Source organism: Thalassophryne amazonica, chromosome 3 (assembly GCF_902500255.1).
Source record: "Thalassophryne amazonica chromosome 3, fThaAma1.1, whole genome shotgun sequence".
In the NCBI taxonomy this organism is placed as follows: Eukaryota; Metazoa; Chordata; class Actinopteri; order Batrachoidiformes; family Batrachoididae; genus Thalassophryne; species Thalassophryne amazonica.
This window is the reverse complement of record NC_047105.1, coordinates 104,231,244-104,251,840: the sequence shown is the minus strand read 5'-3', so window position 1 is coordinate 104,251,840 and position 20,597 is coordinate 104,231,244. Positions and strand designations below refer to the sequence as shown.

The window sequence follows — 20,597 nt, the reverse complement described above, 5'->3', positions numbered from 1 at the left end:
GACGCCATTTCCTCTCCAACTTACGGGTTATCTGCTTTAAGCTACGAGTTTGTGAGTTATACCACGGAGTCAGGCACTTCTGATTTAAAGCTCTCTTTTTCAGAGGAGCTACAGCATCCAAAGTTGTCTTCAATGAGGATGTAAAACTACTGACGAGATACTCTATCTCACTTACAGAGTTTAGGTAGCTACTCTGCACTGTGTTGGTATATGGCATTAGAGAACATAAAGAAGGAATCATATCCTTAAACCTAGCTACAGCGCTTTCTGAAAGACTTCTAGTGTAATGAAACTTATTCCCCACTGCTGGGTAGTCCATCAGAGTAAATGTAAATGTTATTAAGAAATGATCAGACAGAAGGGAGTTTTCAGGGAATACTGTTAAGTCTTCTATTTCCATACCATAAGTCAGAACAAGATCTAAGATATGATTAAAGTGGTGGGTGGACTCATTTACTTTTTGAGCAAAGCCAATAGAGTCTAATAATAGATTAAATACAGTGTTGAGGCTGTCATTCTCAGCATCTGTGTGGATGTTAAAATCGCCCACTATAATTATCTTATCTGAGCTAAGCACTAAGTCAGACAAAAGGTCTGAAAATTCACAGAGAAACTCACAGTAACGACCAGGTGGACGATAGATAATAACAAATAAAACTGGTTTTTGGGACTTCCAATTTGGATGGACAAGACTAAGAGTCAAGCTTTCAAATGAATTAAAGCTCTGTCTGGGTTTTTGATTAATTAATAAGCTGGAATGGAAGATTGCTGCTAATCCTCCGCCCCGGCCCGTGCTACGAGCATTCTGACAGTTAGTGTGACTCGGGGGTGTTGACTCATTTAAACTAACATATTCATCCTGCTGTAACCAGGTTTCTGTAAGGCAGAATAAATCAATATGTTGATCAATTATTATATCATTTACCAACAGGGACTTAGGAGAGAGAGACCTAATGTTTAATAGACCACATTTAACTGTTTTAGTCTGTGGTGCAGTTGAAGGTGCTATATTATTTTTTCTTTTTGAATTTTTATGCTTAAATAGATTTTTGCTGGTTATTGGTAGTCTGGGAGCAGGCACCGTCTCTACGGGGATGGGGTAATGAGGGGATGGCAGGGGGAGAGAGGCTGCAGAGAGGTGTGTAACACTACAACTCTGCTTCTGGTCCCCAACCCTGGATAGTCACGGTTTGGAGGATTTAAGAAAACTGGCCAGATTTCTAGAAATGAGAGCTGCTCCATCCAAAGTGGGATGGATGCCGTCTCTCCTAACAAGACCAGGTTTTCCCCAGAAGCGTTGCCAATTATCTATGAAGCCCACCTCATTTTTTGGACACCACTCAGACAGCCAGCAATTCAAGGGAGAACATGCGGCTAAACATGTCACTTCCCGGTCTGATTGGGGAGGGGCCCAGAGAAAACTACAGAGTCCGACACTGTTTTTGCAAAGTTACACACCGATTTAATGTTAATTTTAGTGACCTCCGATTGGCGTAACCGGGTGTCATTACTGCCGACATGAATTACAATCTTACCAAATTTACGCTTAGCCTTAGCCAGCAGTTTCTAAATTTCCTTCAATTCCCCTGCTCTGGCCCCCGGAAGACAACAGACTATGGTTGCTGGTGTCGCTAACTTCACATTTCTCAAAACTGAGTCGCCAATAACCAGAGTTTGATCCTCGGCGGGTGTGTCGCCGAGTGGGGAAAAACGGTTAGAGATGTGAACGGGTGGCGGTGTACACGGGGCTTCTGTTTAGAACTACGCTTCCTCCTCACAGTCACCCAGTCGGCCTGCTTTCCCGGCTGCTCGGGATCCGCCATGCTAAATTGGCTAAGAGCTAGTAGCTACGCTAAGCTGGCGGATTCCTAAAAACACGCAAAGTGAATAATGTGTAAATAATTTACAGGTGATTCAGCAGAAGGAGTGCTTTAGTTAAGGCACGTAAAGATTACACTGGGAAACAAATCGTAATCTAGATAACTAGATTAATCTAACTGCGCAGATTAAACAGCTAACAGATACAGAAAAACACCGCTGTGCTCCGGAACAGGAAGTGATACAATACCGCAGTGAGAGCCAACCACCAGTAGATGCAATATATGTGTGTCAAAGCAATTGACAAAAAGTATAAACTGGGTTGCCCTTCTCACTGGGCTTAAAGTGTGTATCATTAGTAAATAAAATGTCAAATGAGCTGACTATTTTAAATAAAGAAAGAATTATGAAAATATTGATGTATTTTGTTTTATTTTTGGTGCCATGTGCCCAGAGAAATTAAGTCATAAACATAGGGAAATTAGCATAATTTCACCTTCCTCTAATAAATAAATGGCAAATGGACTGCATTATACAGCGCTTTTCCATCTGCATCAGACGCCCAAAGCGCTTTACAATTATGCCTCACATTCACCCCAATGTCAGGGTGCTGCCATACAAGGCGCTCACTACACACCAGGAGCAATAGGAGATTAAAGACCTTGCCCAAGGGCCCTTAGTGATTTTCCAGTCAGGTGGGGATTTGAACCCAGGATCTTCTGGTCTCAAGCCCAACACCTTAACCACTAGACCATCACCTCAGAAAACATAAACAGTCATGATAAACACATGATAAACACTCAGAAACCTCAAGCTCTCAGGAATATGAATTTTTGTGACATTATCTCAGATCATGCCTCTGAAGTCACTCTATTGAAATAAATGGGGGAAACCAGAATTTTTTACAGTATGAAATCAGTGTTTTTTGTGGACTTTGACTGTGAATACGTCAAAATGGTTTAAGTCTGTATTTTACGAGGATGCACTAAAATGACTTGTGTTCCTTATTAGGTAGACAGATTTTCCAAAGATAATATTGTGAGGAGGAAAGTGACAGGTTTTTTTATAGTGCATCTCAGACAAAGAGTATTAAGCGAAGCCCGGCACAGCATGAGAATGGTCTTCAAAGCATGGATCTAACCACGGACTTTATTCTTTCTTTCATGTGAGAAGGAGGAAAATTCATAACAAAGTGTGTTTCCTCTCCTGAAAGCGTGGACCCGACTGTGTTTGTGGTTTGTGCAATGGCGTCGCGCCATGCTAAGTTAATATGCTACAAGCAGGGCACCGGCCAGTCTCGCTGAGGAAGCTGAATCCGTGATCATGGAATTGGACACAACGTGACGACAAGTGGCTACTGTTAATAGGAGAGCTGGATGTGGGCCAGCTTCAGCATTTGTGTTATTGGCCAAGTTGAGCTAAACCAATAGCTAAGCTAAGCTACCGTCAGCTGGCTCCTAGTGGAGCAAGACTTTTCCCTGTGGACAAAAGACAGTAGCGCCACACAGTGGAACAATAATTCTACATGGCTCTGTGTGCGTGGGTGTCTCTGATTTCACTCCTGCTGTGAAATCACTTTCACATGTGTAGTCATTATTATTCAGTCTTATTGAGAAGTATGCAATGTCGTTGTTTTTTGTTTATTTTTTTCTGAACATGCTGCAGGTTATAAAGAAGCAGACGAACTTATGTTGATCGCAAAATAAAGAATTTGATTTGAAAGCCAAATTAAAGACAGATTAAAACCATATTACATTTGGAAACAAACAAAAAAAAAAACTCAAAACAATCCAGAATGACAGTGTGTACTGGAATAAAACATGAAGTGGACACAGTTGGAGTGACCTTCAGGCAACCAATGCTCAGCACCTGAGGTTGCATCACTTTTATGGCTAAAAATAGCTCTGGATCTTTGTGCATTTTCCAGACTATGTAATTTTATTTAATCAGCTACATGAGAACTCGCACAAGTTAAAGAGTTGGAAGTAATGAATCATAATCTGGTATATATATATATATTTTTTTAAAGATAGTGTTGACTGGAGTGAGATATGCCCTTTAAACACATGGAAAGTCTTTTGGCATCAAGGAATGATGTTTGCTTACTGCACAGCGCCACCTGCTGGTTCCAGTTATACCACATGCTGGCCTTCTCTTGTGATAAGCAACACAAGAAATGAGGGTTCTTAACCCTCAGGGATCCAGAAACAAAATCCCATCAATCATTTGTGAGTCCATGGACCATGGAGGGATAAAATGCTTAGCATTTTTTATCAGTTTTCCATCCATGCTGCAAAATGTGAATAGTGGAGTAAGTGTGTCCCTTTTTGTGTTGGCCCAACATGGCAGCCTCAATGAAGTTGGCCACTCCCATGTGGATATAAACCTCAGTCTAAGCTTATGAAAACAGATTCATTGCTGCAGGTAATTATGTACAAATGAACAAATGGCTATTTAAGATATTTGAATCCAAAATGTACAGTAATGTTTACCACTTATTAGGAGGTGACATACATTTTCAATAAAATGCGGTGTTTGAAGTGTAAACAGCTAATCATATTGGAAATATCCATGAAATATCAAATATGATCAAGTAAGTTAGAAACATACACACTGACAAATACTTTCTTTGTAGGTGGAGTGCTCAGTACAGGACAAGAAAAAGATGTTTAATTTGCCTAAAGCCATTTCACAATGTACTATAAATACTACAGCTTTTTGGTACATTGTGGTGTCACTATTGTGCACTTAAACCAGGTTCATTTCTTTTTCCAATATTAACTACTCTGATTTCTGTGGTCACACAGATAGAACATTTTCTTACTATGACTGACTTTAATTAAAATGAAGTATTTATCTTCTCTAGGCACACACCTGAGAGCTAAGCTGTTCAGAGGAGAGCTTGAAAGTGGAGGTGATCTTCTTGGAGAGGACTTTAGCATCACTGAAGCCAAATGAGTAAAGAGAGATCTCAGCTATCATAGCATAGTCAGGAACCATCATAGCCACTGGACGAAACAGGGCCTGTATAAGACAGAATCTCATGTGTCAGACACAAGCTGCTTCTCCTCACTGTTCTGCATTACAATTTTCAGAAATTCATTATCATTTCCAAACCTTCAGATTGTCAGGTAATTCTGTGCGACCAGCATAACCAGGATTCATCGTGATGAAGACGGCGCAAGATGGAATAAGGGGGATCTCTTTCCCTTCAAACTCAAACCGGCTCACCTAAAGACACCAGCAAAATAAAAAAAAACAAACAAAAAAAAAAACATACCAGCAGTCACACCCGTTTCTTCTTTCTTTTTTGAAATATTGTAAAAGTTCCAACAAATGTTATACTAATAAATTGTGGGACTAAAGTCACTGAGAAATTGTAAATATTATAACACCTCTCCAAGTGAAACCTATCCTGTCTGAATAGGGCTGACATCTGGACTTTGTGCTCAAGTTTCCTATTTGCCTGCAACTCCATTAAAGAGCTAAAATAACAATACCTTTCTCAATGACCAAATGTTTATGGACTTGACTGTATGTTTTATCCAGCCCTGACTGGGCATAATTCTGAAATATCTCTGGTACAGATAACACTAAATATCAGTCACGCAACTCATGGAATATTTTATTACCAACCGTTCAAACCAAGAGTTGGGTGTTAGAATGGAAGTGAAACAGCTGAAACGCAAGCTGAAAGAAGTGGCATTTATCAGCCACGAGAGACCACATGAAATAGTCCACATTACATTCAACATAACTAATGTGGATTTAGCAATGGGACTGCAAATTGTCACCTGAACTCACACTCCATTAGTCTTTTTTTTTTGTTGCCTTTATTGGGCAGCAATAACTGCTAAGTGCTAACCACTAAATCAGCAAGTGACTTAGTGGTTAGCACTACTGACTTACAGCAAGAAGAGCATGAGTTCAATTCCCACCTGTGGCCTTTCTGTGTGGAGTTTGCATGTTCTCCCTGTGTTTGCGTGGGTTTCATCCGGGTGCTCCAGTTTCCTCCCACATTTGCAGGTTAGGTGAATTGGAAACTTCATATTTGTCCTGGGGCCACATGTACAAAGACTTGCATTGACTTTCTACTACAACCCCAATTCCAATGAAGTTGGGACGTTGTGTAAATTGTAAATAAAAACGGAATACGATTTGCAAATCCTCTTCAACCTATATTCAATGGATCCACAAATGGAGCTAAGTAGTTTTAGACCTATTTCTAAGCTCCCATTCCTGTCTAAGATCCTCGAGAGGGTGGTTTCAGACCAACTGACACTCTTCCTGGATCAGAATAACATTCATGACAGGTTTCAGTCCAGTTTTCGCAGACAACACTCTACGGAAACGGCTCTTTTGAAAGTGTCCAGCGACATTATGATGTCTGCTGATGCTGGGAAATCCACCGTGTTGGTTCTTTTGGATTTGTCCTCTGCCTTTGATACTGTTGACCACCAGGTCCTGCTGAATAGACTGAGGAATCATGTCGGACTGTCGGGGTCAGTTCTTCGGTGTTTTTTTTTTTCATATCTGTCTGGGCGCAGTTTTAGTGGTTTTGCTAACCAGATAAGGTCAGAGTCTGCAGACCTGTTATGTGGAGTCCCTCAGGGTTCTGTATTGGGCCCCATTTTGTTTTTATTGTACTTGATCCCTTTAGGTAGGATCATTCAAAGATTTACTGATGTCTCTTACCAGTTATTTGCGGATGACATCCAGCTTTACTGCTCCTTTAAGCCATCTGAGATTAAGAGGCTTGATTCCCTCCTCCATTGTTTGGCGGAAATTAAACAATGGCTAACGAATAACTTTCTTCAGCTTAACGCAGACAAAACAGAGACATTGGTTATTGCCCCTGATGCCCATATTCCAGGTATTCAGCAGTACTTGGGAGACCTGGGCCAGTCTGCTACATCATGTCTTCGAAACCTGGGTGTCATTTTTGACAAAGACATGTCGTTGGTACAGCATTGTAGACAGCTGACGAGGAATTGCTTCTTTCAATTAAGAAATATCTCTAAGCTCAGGAAAATGGTGTCTCGAAATGATTTAGAGCTTATTATTCATGCTTTTGTGTCAACACGTTTAGACTACTGTAACAGTTTGTTTTCATGTCTAAACAAGGAGTTGCGTCGACTGCAGTTGGTACAGAACTCTGCAGCAAGAATTCTGACACAAGCTAACAGAAGGACTCATATTTCCCCAATTTTAAAGGAACTTCATTGGCTGCCAGTGTCCTTCAGGATCAATTTTAAAATTTTGGTTTTAACTTTTAGAGCTCTACATGGCCAGGTGCCTCCCTATATCTGTGACCTCATCCAGCCTTATGCCCCTGCCAGGGCTTTGAGGTCTGTGGACCAAAATCTGTTGATGGTTCCTCGCACCCATTTTGCAACCAGAGGAGAGCGATCCTTCCAGGCTGTTGCTCCCAGGCTTTGGAATGGTCTCCCGCTCTCTCTGCGCTCACTGGACTCTGTCGATACTTTTAAAAGCCAACTTAAGACTTTCTTTTTTACTCAAGCGTTTGCTTAGCTTTTAGGCTGCTCTGTGATCCTATGTTATGTTTTATGTTTTTATGTCTCGGCCATTGTCTGATGTTTTGTGTGGTGTACTCTGCTTTTATGTTGTGAAGCACCTTGTGGCTCTTGTCTGTGAAAGGTGCTATATAAATAAAATTTACTTACTTACTTACAAAGACAAAAGGTGCAGTTCTTTCCCATTCTTGCTTGATGTACGACTTCAGCAGTCGTTCAACAGTCCATGGTTTCCGTTGTATTTTGCGCTTCATAATGCGCCACGCATTTTCAATAGGCGACAGGTCTGGACTGCAGGCAGGCCAGTCTAGTACCCGCACACTTTTACTACAAAGCCACGCTGTTGTAACACGTGCAGAATGTCGCTTGGCATTGTCTTGCTGAAATAAGCATGGATGTCTCTGAAAAAGACGTTGCTTGGATGGCAGCATGTGTTGCTCCAAAACCTGGATGTACCTTTCAGCTCACTAACACACCCCCATACCATCACAGATGCTGGCTTTTGAACTTTGCATTGGTAACAATCTGGAATTGAAATGTGAACTCATCAGACAGCAGCACACCTTTCAACTTTGCATCTGTCCATTTCAAATGAGCTTGGGCCCAGAGAAGGCGGTGGCGTTTCTGGATGTTGTTGATGTATGGCTTTCGTTTTGCATGGTAGAGTTTTAACTTGCACTTGTAGATGTAGCGACGAACTATGTTAACTGAGAATGGTCTTCTGAAGTGTTCCTGAGCCCACGCAGTAAGAGCCTTTACACAATGATGTTGGTTTTTAATGCGGTGCCGTCTGAGGGATCAAAGGTCACGGGCATTCAACGTTGATTTTCGGTGTTGCTGCTTACTCCAGATTCTCTGAATCTGCTGATTATATTATGGACTGTAGATGATGGAATCCCTAAATTCCTTGCAACTGAATGTTCAGAAACATTGTTCTTAAACTGTTGAACTACTTTTTTTCACACAGTTGTTCACAAAGTGGTGATCCTTGCCTTATCTTTGCTTGTGAATGGCTGAGCCTTTTGAGGATGCTCCTTTTATACCCAATCATGACACTCACCTGTTTCCAATTAACCTGTTCACCTGTGGAATGTTCCAAACAGGTGTTCTTTGACCATTCAGCTTTCCCAGTCTTTTGTTGCCCTGTCCCAGCTTTTTTGAAATGTGTTGCAGGCATCCATTTCAAAATGAGCAGATATTTGCACAAAAACAATAAAGTTTATCAGATTGAACATTAAATATCTTGTCTTTGTGGTGTATTCAATTGAATATAGGTTGAAGAGGATTTGCAAATCATTGTATTGTTTTTATTTACATTTCACACAATGTCCCAACTTCACTGGAATTGGGGTTGTAAAAGTTGGCGTACGCCAAAACAGTGAATCAGGCGTAAACACACATACGAGTATATTCAGATGTACAGTAGTGTTCAGAATAATAGTAGTGCTATGTGACTAAAAAGATTAATCCAGGTTTTGAGTATATTTCTTATTGTTACATGGGAAACAAGGTACCAGTAGATTCAGTAGATTTTCACAAATCTAACAAGACCAAGCATTCATGATATGCACATTCTTAAGGCTATGAAATTGGGCTATTAGTAAAAAAAAAAAAGTAGAAAAGGGGGTGTTCACAATAATAGTAGCATCTGCTGTTGACGCTACAAACTCAAAACTATTATGTTCAAACTGCTTTTTTTTTTTTAGCAATCCTGTGAATCACTAAACTGGTATTTAGTTGTATAACCACAGTTTTTCATGATTTCTTCACATCTGGGAGGCATTAATTTTGTTGGTTTGGAACCACGATTTTGCTCGTTTACTAGTGTGCTTGGGGTCATTGTCTTGTTGAAACACCCATTTCAAGGGCATGTCCTCTTCAGCATAAGGCAACATGACCTGTTCAAGTATTTTGACATATCCAAACTGATCCATGATACCTGGTATGTGATATATAGGCCCAACACCATAGTAGGAGAAACATGCCCATATCATGATGCTTGCACCACCATGCATCACTGTCTTCACTGTGAACTGTGACTTGAATTCAGAGTTTGGGGGTCGTCTCAAAAACTGTCTGCGGCCCTTGGACCCAAAAGAACAATTTTACTCTCATCAGTCCACAAAATATTGCTCCATTTCTCTTTAGGCCAGGTGATGTGTTCTTTGGCAAATTGTAACCTCTTCTGCACGTCTTTTATTTAACAGAGGGACTTTGCAGGGGATTCTTGCAAATAAATTAGCTTCACACAGGCGTCTTCTAACTGTCACAGCACTTACAGGTAACTCCAGACTGTCTTTGATCATCCTGGAGCTGATCAATGGTTGAGCCTTTGCCATTCTAGTTATTCTTCTATCCATTTTGATGGTTGTTTTCCGTTTTCTTCCACGTGTCTCTGGTTTTTTGTCCATTTTAAAGCATTGGAGATAATTGTAGATGAACAGCCTATAATTTTTTGCACCTGTGTATAAGTTTTCCCCTCTCCAATCAACTTTTTAATCAACTACGCGGTTCTTCTGAACAATGTCTTGAATGTCCCATTTTCCTCAGTCTTTCAAAGAGAAAAGCATGTTCAACAGGTGCTGGCTTCATCCTTAAATAGGGGACACCTGATTCACACCTGTTTGTTCCACAAAAATGACGAACTCACTGACTGAATGCCACACTACTATTATTGTGAACACCCCCTTTTCTACTTTTTTTTTTACTAATAGCCCAATTTCATAGCCTTAAGAGTGTGCATATCATGAATGCTTGGTCTTGTTGGATTTGTGAGAATCTCCTGAATCTACTGGTACCTTGTTTCCCATGTAAGAATAAGAAATATACTCAAAACCATGATTAATCTTTTTAGTCACATAGCAGTACTATTATTCTGAACACTACTGTATGAAAGTGTGCGTAGGCATGAATCCACGCACGTTCAGTTTGTACATCCCACTGAATGTGGAACCAAACTCCTCCCTGGCCACTCCCTATTTAAATATGCAATTTCATGTAAAAAGGCCCTTGGAGCAGGGATTCCCCACGATGTCACATCAGACAACATGAACACAGAAAAGAAATTATACTACTGATGACTGGAAATTACGTGGAGACATGCAGGAGTATTTTTTTTTATTCAGTACACTGTTAAACGGGTTAATAATGAAATTGGAAAAATGTTTGTGAGAGCGACGGAGCGTGTGTGTGTGTGTGAGCCCGAGACACTGTGAGCTTAAAAAGGTGAGGCCCGCCTCGGCTGACAGTGTGACGTTCACAACTTACACATGTGTTTATTGACAAATCCTGAACACAGGAAGCCCATTAAGAAGCTCTGCAGCTCACCAACGAGCAGTGGCGGGCACAGTTCCGCTAATCCGCTAACCGCTAATCAGATATATGTTTTAGTTTTAAAGTAATGCACTAATTTTGAAGGTTTTAGTGTGGAGATGCTGTGCCCAGGTGCATTATGGGTATCTCAGTACATTCACGACAGAAGAAATGCATTTGAGACGTTCTGATCAGGCTCCACACGGACAACAGCATTAAACTCTTTGTATATTGTGCCTAAAACTCTCGTGAATATATTCTCTGAATGACTTTATAGACGTTATTGCATTTGTGTTTGTGTTTATTAAATTCCATGCATCTTAAACATCGCAGACATGGATTATCTGGAATTTTGTTTTGGCAAGTTTTCACAGTCTCTACTGCCATCTACTGGCCAGTAGGGTTCATGGTAGCATTCACCCTAAAGCTGGGCAGACACTGTACAATATTTTCAATCACTGTACTCATCTATATCTCAAAGTGTACAGCAAAACCGTACGGTGTAAAAGTTCAGAGCGCACGGTTTATGTTCTCACGCACATTGTACGCTCAAAAACCACACGTCAGACTCGTGTTTCCAGAAGCAAAACGTAAACGGAAGCTTTTTTTTTCAAACTTTATTTACATTCCTTATTTTTACAAAAACTCTCGATGGGAGACATCAAAGTAAAAAAAAAACATTATAAGACTTTACATGAGTTGAAGAAAGGGGGGAAAAAGAAACAGAAGCTGCTCTCCCAAAGAGATGATCACTGTTTATGCTCACTCTGGTGTTTGCACATGGACAGTGTGAGTGGTTGGACACTTGTAGCGTTTCAGCAGCGGGATACCCTCACGACGGCCGACCAGAATATGAAACAGGTTTGATTTTCATCCGACCATACGACTGCCGATCAGGAGGTGGTCGTGAGAGGTTAAACGCAGCTCATTACTCCATGTATACTACACGATGCAGGACACAGGATTAACCTGAAACTCGGTGCAATCCAAAAAATTCTCGCACGAGTAAAAAATTGGCTGAAAAAGGGCCAAAACTCGCACAGTGTAAGCCCAGCTTAAGTACTGAATGTCTGGCACCAGTAGATCATGGCAGTGTTATATTTATTTTGACACCGGTTATATCAGACGGTTATCTAATTACAACTTGGCTTTTTTTTTTTACAAATAAAAAATGGCATATTTTACAAAAGCACATTTATCTGTAAACACCAACACACCTCACATTAATGTGTTGATGTTTACATAGAATGAATGAGTCAACCAATCAGTGTTAGCAGAGGCATATTTTACCCATAATCCTTTTCCATCTGTCTCTGTTTGTTACAAAACTTAAGAATTAGCGCATTATTCAACATTAAAAGATATATATTATATTTTAACTTTGTACAAATGACAGAATTGACATGAATGGAGATATTCTATCAGTATTAATTTTATTTATACATCAAACCATAAGTCAGCACTGCTTTATTTTCCAAGACTTCCACCTGATGGCAGTGCTGTTATTGAGTAGAGAGTTGAGCTTTGCTGGGCCTCCTCTTAACTATCTTCCTTCGGGAAGTTATGTAGTAAACAGGAGCTTCCAGCAGGGGACAGGGTGGTCAAAGACAGAAGTGCTGACTCATTGTTTGGGTTTGTGATCATCTTTGATCCTCCCAGAAGTGATCATGGTGTTAAAACTCAAAATCAGCTTGTTAGTAGTTGCAAGTGTACCAGAGACAATACTGGAATTTATCGGTTATCTGTAGCTTCCGATAAATTTTTGGGTGGTTTATTGGTTTAGCTTTATAAAAGATAACTTTTCAGTTAGCTGATTATCTGTTATCGAAGCTAATTTTTCTTTAGCTGTGCCCACCACTGCCATCAAGCAAAAATAAAGACATTAATAATAATAACATTTGAATGTGCACATGCACAAATGTGCCTTTGCTGGTTTACGTTTGGATCAGTTACACAAATACACTATTTACACAGCAAGCAGCCAGCCATCACGCACCATGGCAGCCGCCTGATGCGCATTTGCGCATCACATACCATGTGAACATGTGTGAAGTCAATAGCTCTGATTACACTGAAACCGGCTCTCGCTGCAAATGGCACTTTAATGTTGGAATGTGATGTACCTGATGACAGCTGTATGATTTGCGTTCCACATAGCTGGCATGGCTTGGCTCAAGGTTGACTGATACACTCCTGACTGATCGGCCAGCTCACGCTGGAATGCCCCTGTTTCCAGGAAGCGCAGCGTGAGCAGCACCTGTGTGGGCACAGACATCTGCTGTATTGTGCTCTGGAACAGCCGCAGTTCTGCGGGCAACTCCAGTATTAGTGGCCTTGGTAATCAAAATCGGTTTATGAACCAATCATTGTCATTTGCAAGAAAATCCTTGCGTTCCCTGAATACACCCCACGTCTGATTCCACCATGTGCAGGGGCCTCTGATGCTAAGGCAGCCACTGTTAGTGCCATTTTACACATCATATGCATCCATATAATTGCAAACATGTGGGTGCATTAAATGTTCATCACTGTGTCTCTTATCTGCATATCACTCTGATGACTTCTTGTTTTCACACTATTAACGGTTCCCAGCATCAGCTCCATGTGTCGGAGATGGCACAATAGCTGTAGAAACGTACCTAAGCCATCCAGGATTTTTGCGTGAAGCACCGCACATCATATTTTCTCGCTAAGTCATGTCTCCAACTGCTCTCCAACAGTCGCGCCCAGTGAGACAGAACCCTTAGCCCCTCATGAATAGGACTGCCATGCAGACCGCTTCTACTGTGCTTATTAACCTCTGCATATATATGGACATTGAAAAAAAGCACTTTGTATTCACCCCACTGTGTTGTTCTCAGCTGTGAGGTCCTGAGTCACGCTACAGCCATTACAAGTTGTGCTTGAATATGTGTGATCTTCACGTATTGCTTCAAATTAAATCAACCTTTTTTTTTAATCACCAAATAAACCAGTCTTATCAGTGTGGTAAAGTATAAAAATTAAACAAATGTACAAAGAAACAGTTACTCAAGGGTAAGATTCTACAGTACTTCTGCTGAGAGAAATATGCACAGCATTTCTTTCAAGAATAATTTTCATGTTATGTTGATTTCTGCAGATCAATGGTATCAGTCTGCTTCTGACATTCTTTTCATGTAGCATCTCACCCTCTGCTGTTGTGCCTTTTGTATGGTTGTGATCTGTTGTGCCACAACAGATAACACCTCCACATCAATACGGTTAAACTCATCAAAGCATGCCCAGGCCCCAGAGCTGCAAAAGAGCAAACAGGTGGATGACAACATGAACGTACAGGATGGCAAGATTTCAGATATTTGATTGCAAAACAGATATTGCTGGGTATTGAAATAATAGCATTTACCTCGCCAGCCCTTTAAGAAATTTGCCCATTGCAATGAAGTCCAGCTGATCTGAGCAGTTGAAAACTACTGTCTGGATAGCCAGAGCCTTTCCCAAGTCTTTGGTAGTTTCTGTTTTTCCTGTCCCTGCTGGACCAGCAGGAGCCCCTCCAAACTTCAGATGTAGAGCCCCTGTTAGGGTCAAGTAGCATCTGAAAGAAGGACATTTGTTTATTCAACATAATGTATAGCAGGTCAGGTCTGGGAGCATCTGCCTCCACCACAATATATCCAAACCACTACATTATCGCCTTGGGGCTTGAATGTCAACCAAGCCCCTATTCAATCTCCCCTGGGGTGAGACACTGGCACCCCTTTGGCCTTTTCTAGTTTGTGTTGTCTGCAATACTGAGGTACCCATGTGTCAGGCATAGCGTAAGCGTGGCTCAAAACAGGTGGACACAAATGTGATTTCTCAACCAGGGATGGAGTAAGAAAAAGGTTTAATTGTCAAAGCAAGCAGGGAGTCGGTACACAGGTGATCCAGCAGCAAGGCAATGGTAACAGACAGGCGAAAGGCTGAGGCGTGGTTCAACAGACAGGCACAGGTCAAAATACACAGCAAGGAGGCAATCAGAGGCAAAGACAAACTCAAGGTCGAGGACAAAGCAAGGTCAAAAATCCAACAGGCAAAAAAACAGGGCAAAGGACAGCTTGGAACTAAGGCTGGAGAGTGACATGAAATCAACAATCTGGCAGTGAGCTGTGAGACTGTGAGGGCTTAAATATGGAGCAAACTAATCAAGGTGTGATGAAGTGCAGGTGTGTGGATGGCTCTGGAAGGGGGCGTGGCTGGGGAAGACAAAGGTGAGTGCAAGGGAGTGCAGTGAGACAAAAGCAAAGCGAACTGGGGCAAGATAAAGAAGTGACAGAAAAACAAATGGTTCAAAATGTGATGTGTTCAACAAACAATAATTAACGTGAACAAAACAAAAGGGGAAACAAAACTAGGAAATAACATGACTAATCCAAATAGTGGGAAACAAGAAGATCAATGATTAGAATTGAGACTAGAACAGGGACTGATACAGATTAAAGTATAAAAATAAATGCAATAACCGATAAAGAGATGGCAAATCAGACTACAAGCTGAGCAGAAAATAAATGACATAAAACAAAATCAGTGATCAGAGAATACAACACAAAATAAATAATACACAGAGAATGCAATAAATAATTAAAGGAACACAACCAGATAAAAACACTGAAGATAAATAATAATCAAAACCAATGACTAAAACATAATACAATAAATGTGAAAAACAAAACTAAACTAAGTCCGAAGTAACAAAAGGGACCACACGTGAAAGAATCCAAATGTAATACAACAAGCAATAAGGAAATCAAACTACAGGCAAGACAGGAACTAAGACAATACTAAATACATGGCAACCAAGTGAAACAGAATATAAATGGAACAAAACTAATCATAAATAGAGCATGACATGACAAGATATAAATAAAAACACAGGAGCATGACACCATGTGCTAGATTATGCACAGAAAAACACCCCAAATTACCAAAATGTCATAGCTAAAGTTCTCTCACAAATGCAAGTGATACAGTTCATCTGAATCTCCCTAACTGACCACTGTTTTGACACAAAGTCAGGCCGACATTTCCCAAGGATACTCTGAAGCGACAGTCACATTGGCATTCAGTTGTCACCTGCAGTCACAGGTTAGCCTCCAAATCTCACAACCATACAGTAAGACAGGAAGCACCAGGATGCTAAAAACTTCGACCTTTGTTCTCCTGAACTGTATCGGCATCACCACACACCTCAGGTCATTGATATGATGACTCCTGAAGCTCTTCCCAGGCATCTCTCAATCTTAAAGGCAAAGAACTCTGAGACATGGATGTCACTGCTGAGAAAACTGAATCTCTCAACAACACTTTCACTAAATAAAGATACACTTCTGATGGCCTCGTCCAAAATTTGCTGAAGGCCTGGATTTAGTCTTGATCCAGGACAATCAAAAACATAGACACTCTGACTTTTCATTCACCTTCTCAAGTGTTGTACTTGGGATATCCACTGATTTAACAAAGCAGCATCCTCGAAGTCAAGATGAGTAAAACTTCTCTTGTCAACAAAAGGTACCTAAGCTGCTGGTCTGTACAACTCTACCCAATACCCAGTCCATCCATAATATACAGGAAAAAACAGTGCAGATAACATTTAATTTAACAGATAAGTGCTTACCGGTCTGTGAGCGGTGTGATGACCAGACGTCCAGAATTACCCAAGTATTCATACCCGTACAAGAACTCTGCATTCACTGCCCGGATGTACAAGTTGTCTTTGGCCCAGTAGTACCTGCAAGCAATTGGAATTACAGGCATCAATCCAATTTATTTCAGATCAGGCCTATTGCTATTATTATTATTATTATTAAAACATTTCAAATTTAATTATTTGCTTTTAATTTGAGTGGGTTTTTTTGTAAAATACAATTGATGTGCCAAAGGTTGTCACTAGGAGTATCAACTGAATACTACTAAAAACACAGTTCATTAATTTATCACAGAGCGAGGCTCGAATTTATTTGGTATTACCTGTCAATTCAATTTTCAATTTATTTCCTTTATATAGCGCCAAATCACAACAGAGTTGCCTCAAGGCGCTTCACACAGGTAAGGTCTAACCTTACCAACCCCCAGAGCAACAGTGGTAAGGAAAAACTCCCTCTGAGGAAGAAACCTCAAGCAGACCAGACTCAAAGGGGTGACCCTCTGCTTGGGCCATGCTACAAACATAAATTACAGAAATAATTCACAGAACAATTCACGGACGAATATACAAGAATTGCTGTTGGTGCACAGGACAGGAGGATCGCCAACACAAACACAACTCCCATCTCTGGATGGAGCTGCACCTTAAACAGAGAAAAAACAGAATCAGGCATCAGAAAGACAAAAAATACTGTATAATTTGCCAGCATTAATCAACAAGAAAAACAGAAGAAATACTAAGGTGATCGCCGGCCGCTACCCCTAAGCTTCACTAAAAGACCCAGAATTTAGGTGAAGTTGAGGCCGCAGCCCGCTCCAATTACTAATAACATGAATTAAAAGAGTAAAAAGCGTAAAACAAAACTGCACCAGTATGCTAGCCATATGAAAGTGAAAACAAGTGCGTCTTAAGTCTGGACTTGAAAGTCTCCACAGAATCTGATTGTTTTATTGACGCAGGGAGATCATTCCACAGAACAGGGGCACGATAAGAGAAAGCTCCGTGACCCGCAGACTTCTTATTCACCTTAGGGACACAAAGTAGTCCTGCACCCTGAGAACGTAAAGCCCTGTGCTAATTTAATAAAAAAATAAAAAATAAAAAAAATAATTGTAAAAGTAGTGTATGTTTACCTACACTGAAAAACATGGTTGAAAGTGTAGTAGGTTGTGCCTTGCATTGAGATCTTTGTATCTTGAGAAATTCTAATCTTGATTTTTAATAGAGGCAGTGTTATGTGGGCCGCTGAAGAGGAGGTACTGCTGGCCCACCACCACCACCAGGGGGCGCCCTGCTTGGAGTGCGGGCTCCAAGCACGAGAGGGCGCCAGACCCAGAAGAAGTGACAGCTGGTTAAAGTCCCCCCCAATCTATAGGCGGTGCCAAAGGAGTACCATGATCTTGCTGACGTTTTCAGCAAAGATCTGGCGCTCACTCTTCCCCCGCACCGACCGTACGATTGTGCCATTGATTTGGTCCCGGGCGCTGAGTACCCGTCCAGTAGGTTGTACAACCTCTCACGTCCGGAACGCGAATCAATGGAGACCTACATCCAGGACTCTTTAGCTGCCGGGCTGATCCGGAACTCCACCTCCCCGATGGGTGCTGGTTTCTTTTTTGTGGGTAAAAAGGACGGCGGACTCCGTCCATGCATTGATTACAGAGGGCTGAACGAGATCACGGTTCGCAACCGATACCCGTTACCTCTGTTGGATTCAGTGTTCACGCCCCTGCATGGAGCCCAAATTTTCACTAAATTGGATCTTAGAAACGCGTACCACCTGGTTCGGATCCGGAAGGGAGACGAATGGAAGACGGCATTCAACACCCCGTTAGGTCACTTTGAGTACCTGGTCATGCCGTTCGGCCTCACTAACGCCCCCGCGATGTTCCAAGCTTTGGTAAATGACGTCTTGCGGGACTTCCTGCATCGGTTCGTCTTCGTATATCTGGACGATATACTCATCTTTTCCCCGGACCCTGAGACCCATGTCCAGCATGTACGTCAGGTCCTACAGCGGTTGTTGGAGAACCGGCTGTTTGTGAAGGGCGAGAAGTGCGAGTTCCACCGCACTTCTTTGTCCTTCCTGGGGTTCATCATCTCCTCCAACTCCGTCGCCCCTGATCCGGCCAAGGTTGCGGCGGTGAGAGATTGGCCCCAACCAACAAGCTGCAGGAAATTGCAGCAGTTCCTCGGCTTTGCAAATTTCTACAGGAGGTTCATTAAAGGTTACAGTCAGGTAGTTAGCCCCCTGACTGCCCTGACCTCCACCAAGGTCCCCTTCACCTGGTCGGATTGGTGCGAAGCCGCGTTCCAGGAGTTGAAACGCCGGTTCTCGACTGCACCAGTTCTGGTGCAGGCTGATCCTGATCGCCAGTACATAGTGGAAGTGGACGCCTCTGACTCAGGGATAGGAGCCGTGCTGTCCCAGAGCGTGGAGGCTGATAAGGTTCTCCATCCTTGTGCCTATTTTTCCCGCAGGTTGACCCCAGCTGAACGGAACTATGACGTTGGCAATCGGGAGCTCCTCGCGGTGAAGGAGGCTCTTGAAGAGTGGAGACACCTGCTGGAGGGGGCATCGTTGCCTTTCACGGTTTTCACGGACCATCGGAACCTGGAGTACATCCGGACCGCCAAGCAGCTGAACCCCAGGCAAGCCCGCTGGTCTCTGTTCTTCGGGCGCTTTGACTTCCGGATCACGTACCGCCCCGGGACCAAAAACCAAAAATCAGATGCATTGTCCCGGGTGCACGAAGAAGAAGTCAAAGCGGGGCTGTCGAACCCCACCGAGACCATCATCCCCGAGTCCACTGTCGTGGCCTCCCTCACCTGGGACGTGGAGAAGACCATCCGGGAGGCCCTGGCAAGGAGCCCGGACCCGGGGACCGGCCCCAAGAACAGACTGTACGTCCCACCAGAGGCAAAAGCTGCCGTATTGGACTTCTGTCACGGGTCCAAGCTGTCCTGTCATCCCGGAGTGCGTAGGACCGTGGCAGTAGTCCAGCAGCACTTCTGGTGGGCGTCCCTGGAAACCGACGTCCAGGACTACGTCCAGGCCTGTACCATCTGCGCCAGGGGCAAGGCAGACCATCGGAGGACCTCGGGACTCCTCCAACCCCTGCCGGTGCCTCATCGCCCCTGGTCTCACATCGGCCTGGACTTCATCACGGGCCTCCCGCCGTCCCAGGGCAACACCGTTATTCTCACGATAGTGGACCGGTTCTCCAAGGCGGCCCACTTCGTGGCCCTCCCGAAGCTCCCGACGGCCCAGGAGACGGCAAACCTCCTGGTCCACCACGTCATGCGGCTGCATGGGATACCATCGGACATTGTTTCAGATCGTGGTCCCCAGTTCTCTTCGCAGATGTGGAAGAGTTTTTGTAAGGAGCTGGGGGCCACCATGAGTCTCTCGTCCGGGTACCACCCCCAGACGAATGGCCAGGCAGAGCGGGATAACCAGGAGCTGGAGCAGGCCCTTCGCTGCGTCACCTCCGTGCACCCGGCGGCCTGGAGTCACCATCTGGCCTGGATCGAGTATGCCCATAACAGCCAAGTCTCGTCTGCTACTGGCCTCTCCCCTTTTGAGGCATGTTTGGGGTACCAGCCCCCATTGTTCCCGCTGGTGGAGGGAGAGGTCGGTGTGCCCTCGGTCCAGGCCCACCTCAGGAGGTGCCGCCGGGTGTGGCGGACCGCCCGCTCTGCCCTGTTAAAGGCCCGGACGAGGGCCAAGGCCCATGCGGACCGCCGGCGTTCCCCGGCCCCCACATACCAGCCCGGGCAGGAGGTGTGGCTCTTGACCAAGGACATCCCTCTTTGTGTTGACTCCCCAAAACTGAAAGACAGGTTCATTGGTCCATTTCATGTCCTCAAGATCATCAACCCGGCCGCAGTGAAGCTCCAACTCCCGGCTTCACTGCGGATTCACCCTGTTTCCCGTTTGAAGCCACACCACACCTTGCCCCTCTGTGCTCCGGGACCTACGCCGCCTCCTGCCCGGCTCATTGACGGGGAGCCTGCCTGGACAGTCCGCAGGCTCCTGGACGTCCGTCGTAAGGCCCGGGGGTTCCAATATCTGGTGGACTGGGAGGGGTATGGACCTGAAGAACGCTCCTGGGTGAAGAGGAGCTTCATCCTGGACCCGGCCCTCCTGGCCGATTTCTACACAAGACATCCGGACAAGCCTGGTCGGACGCCAGGAGGCGCCCGTTGAGGGGGGGGTCCTGTTATGTGGGCCACTGAAGAGGAGGTACTGCTGGCCCACCACCACCAGA

General features: G+C 43.4%; 1 protein-coding gene across 1 annotated transcript in view; it reads right to left on the bottom strand.

Moving 5' to 3' along the window:
• The window catches only part of dnah1 (dynein, axonemal, heavy chain 1), a 194,400-nt gene that overhangs the window by 118,917 nt on the left and 54,886 nt on the right, over nucleotides 1-20,597 (bottom strand). Inside the window, 5 exon segments of the mRNA XM_034167607.1 lie at nucleotides 4,693-4,842; nucleotides 4,936-5,049; nucleotides 13,835-13,940; nucleotides 14,050-14,238; nucleotides 16,297-16,410. Coding sequence (XP_034023498.1) covers nucleotides 4,693-4,842; nucleotides 4,936-5,049; nucleotides 13,835-13,940; nucleotides 14,050-14,238; nucleotides 16,297-16,410 — 673 coding nt within the window.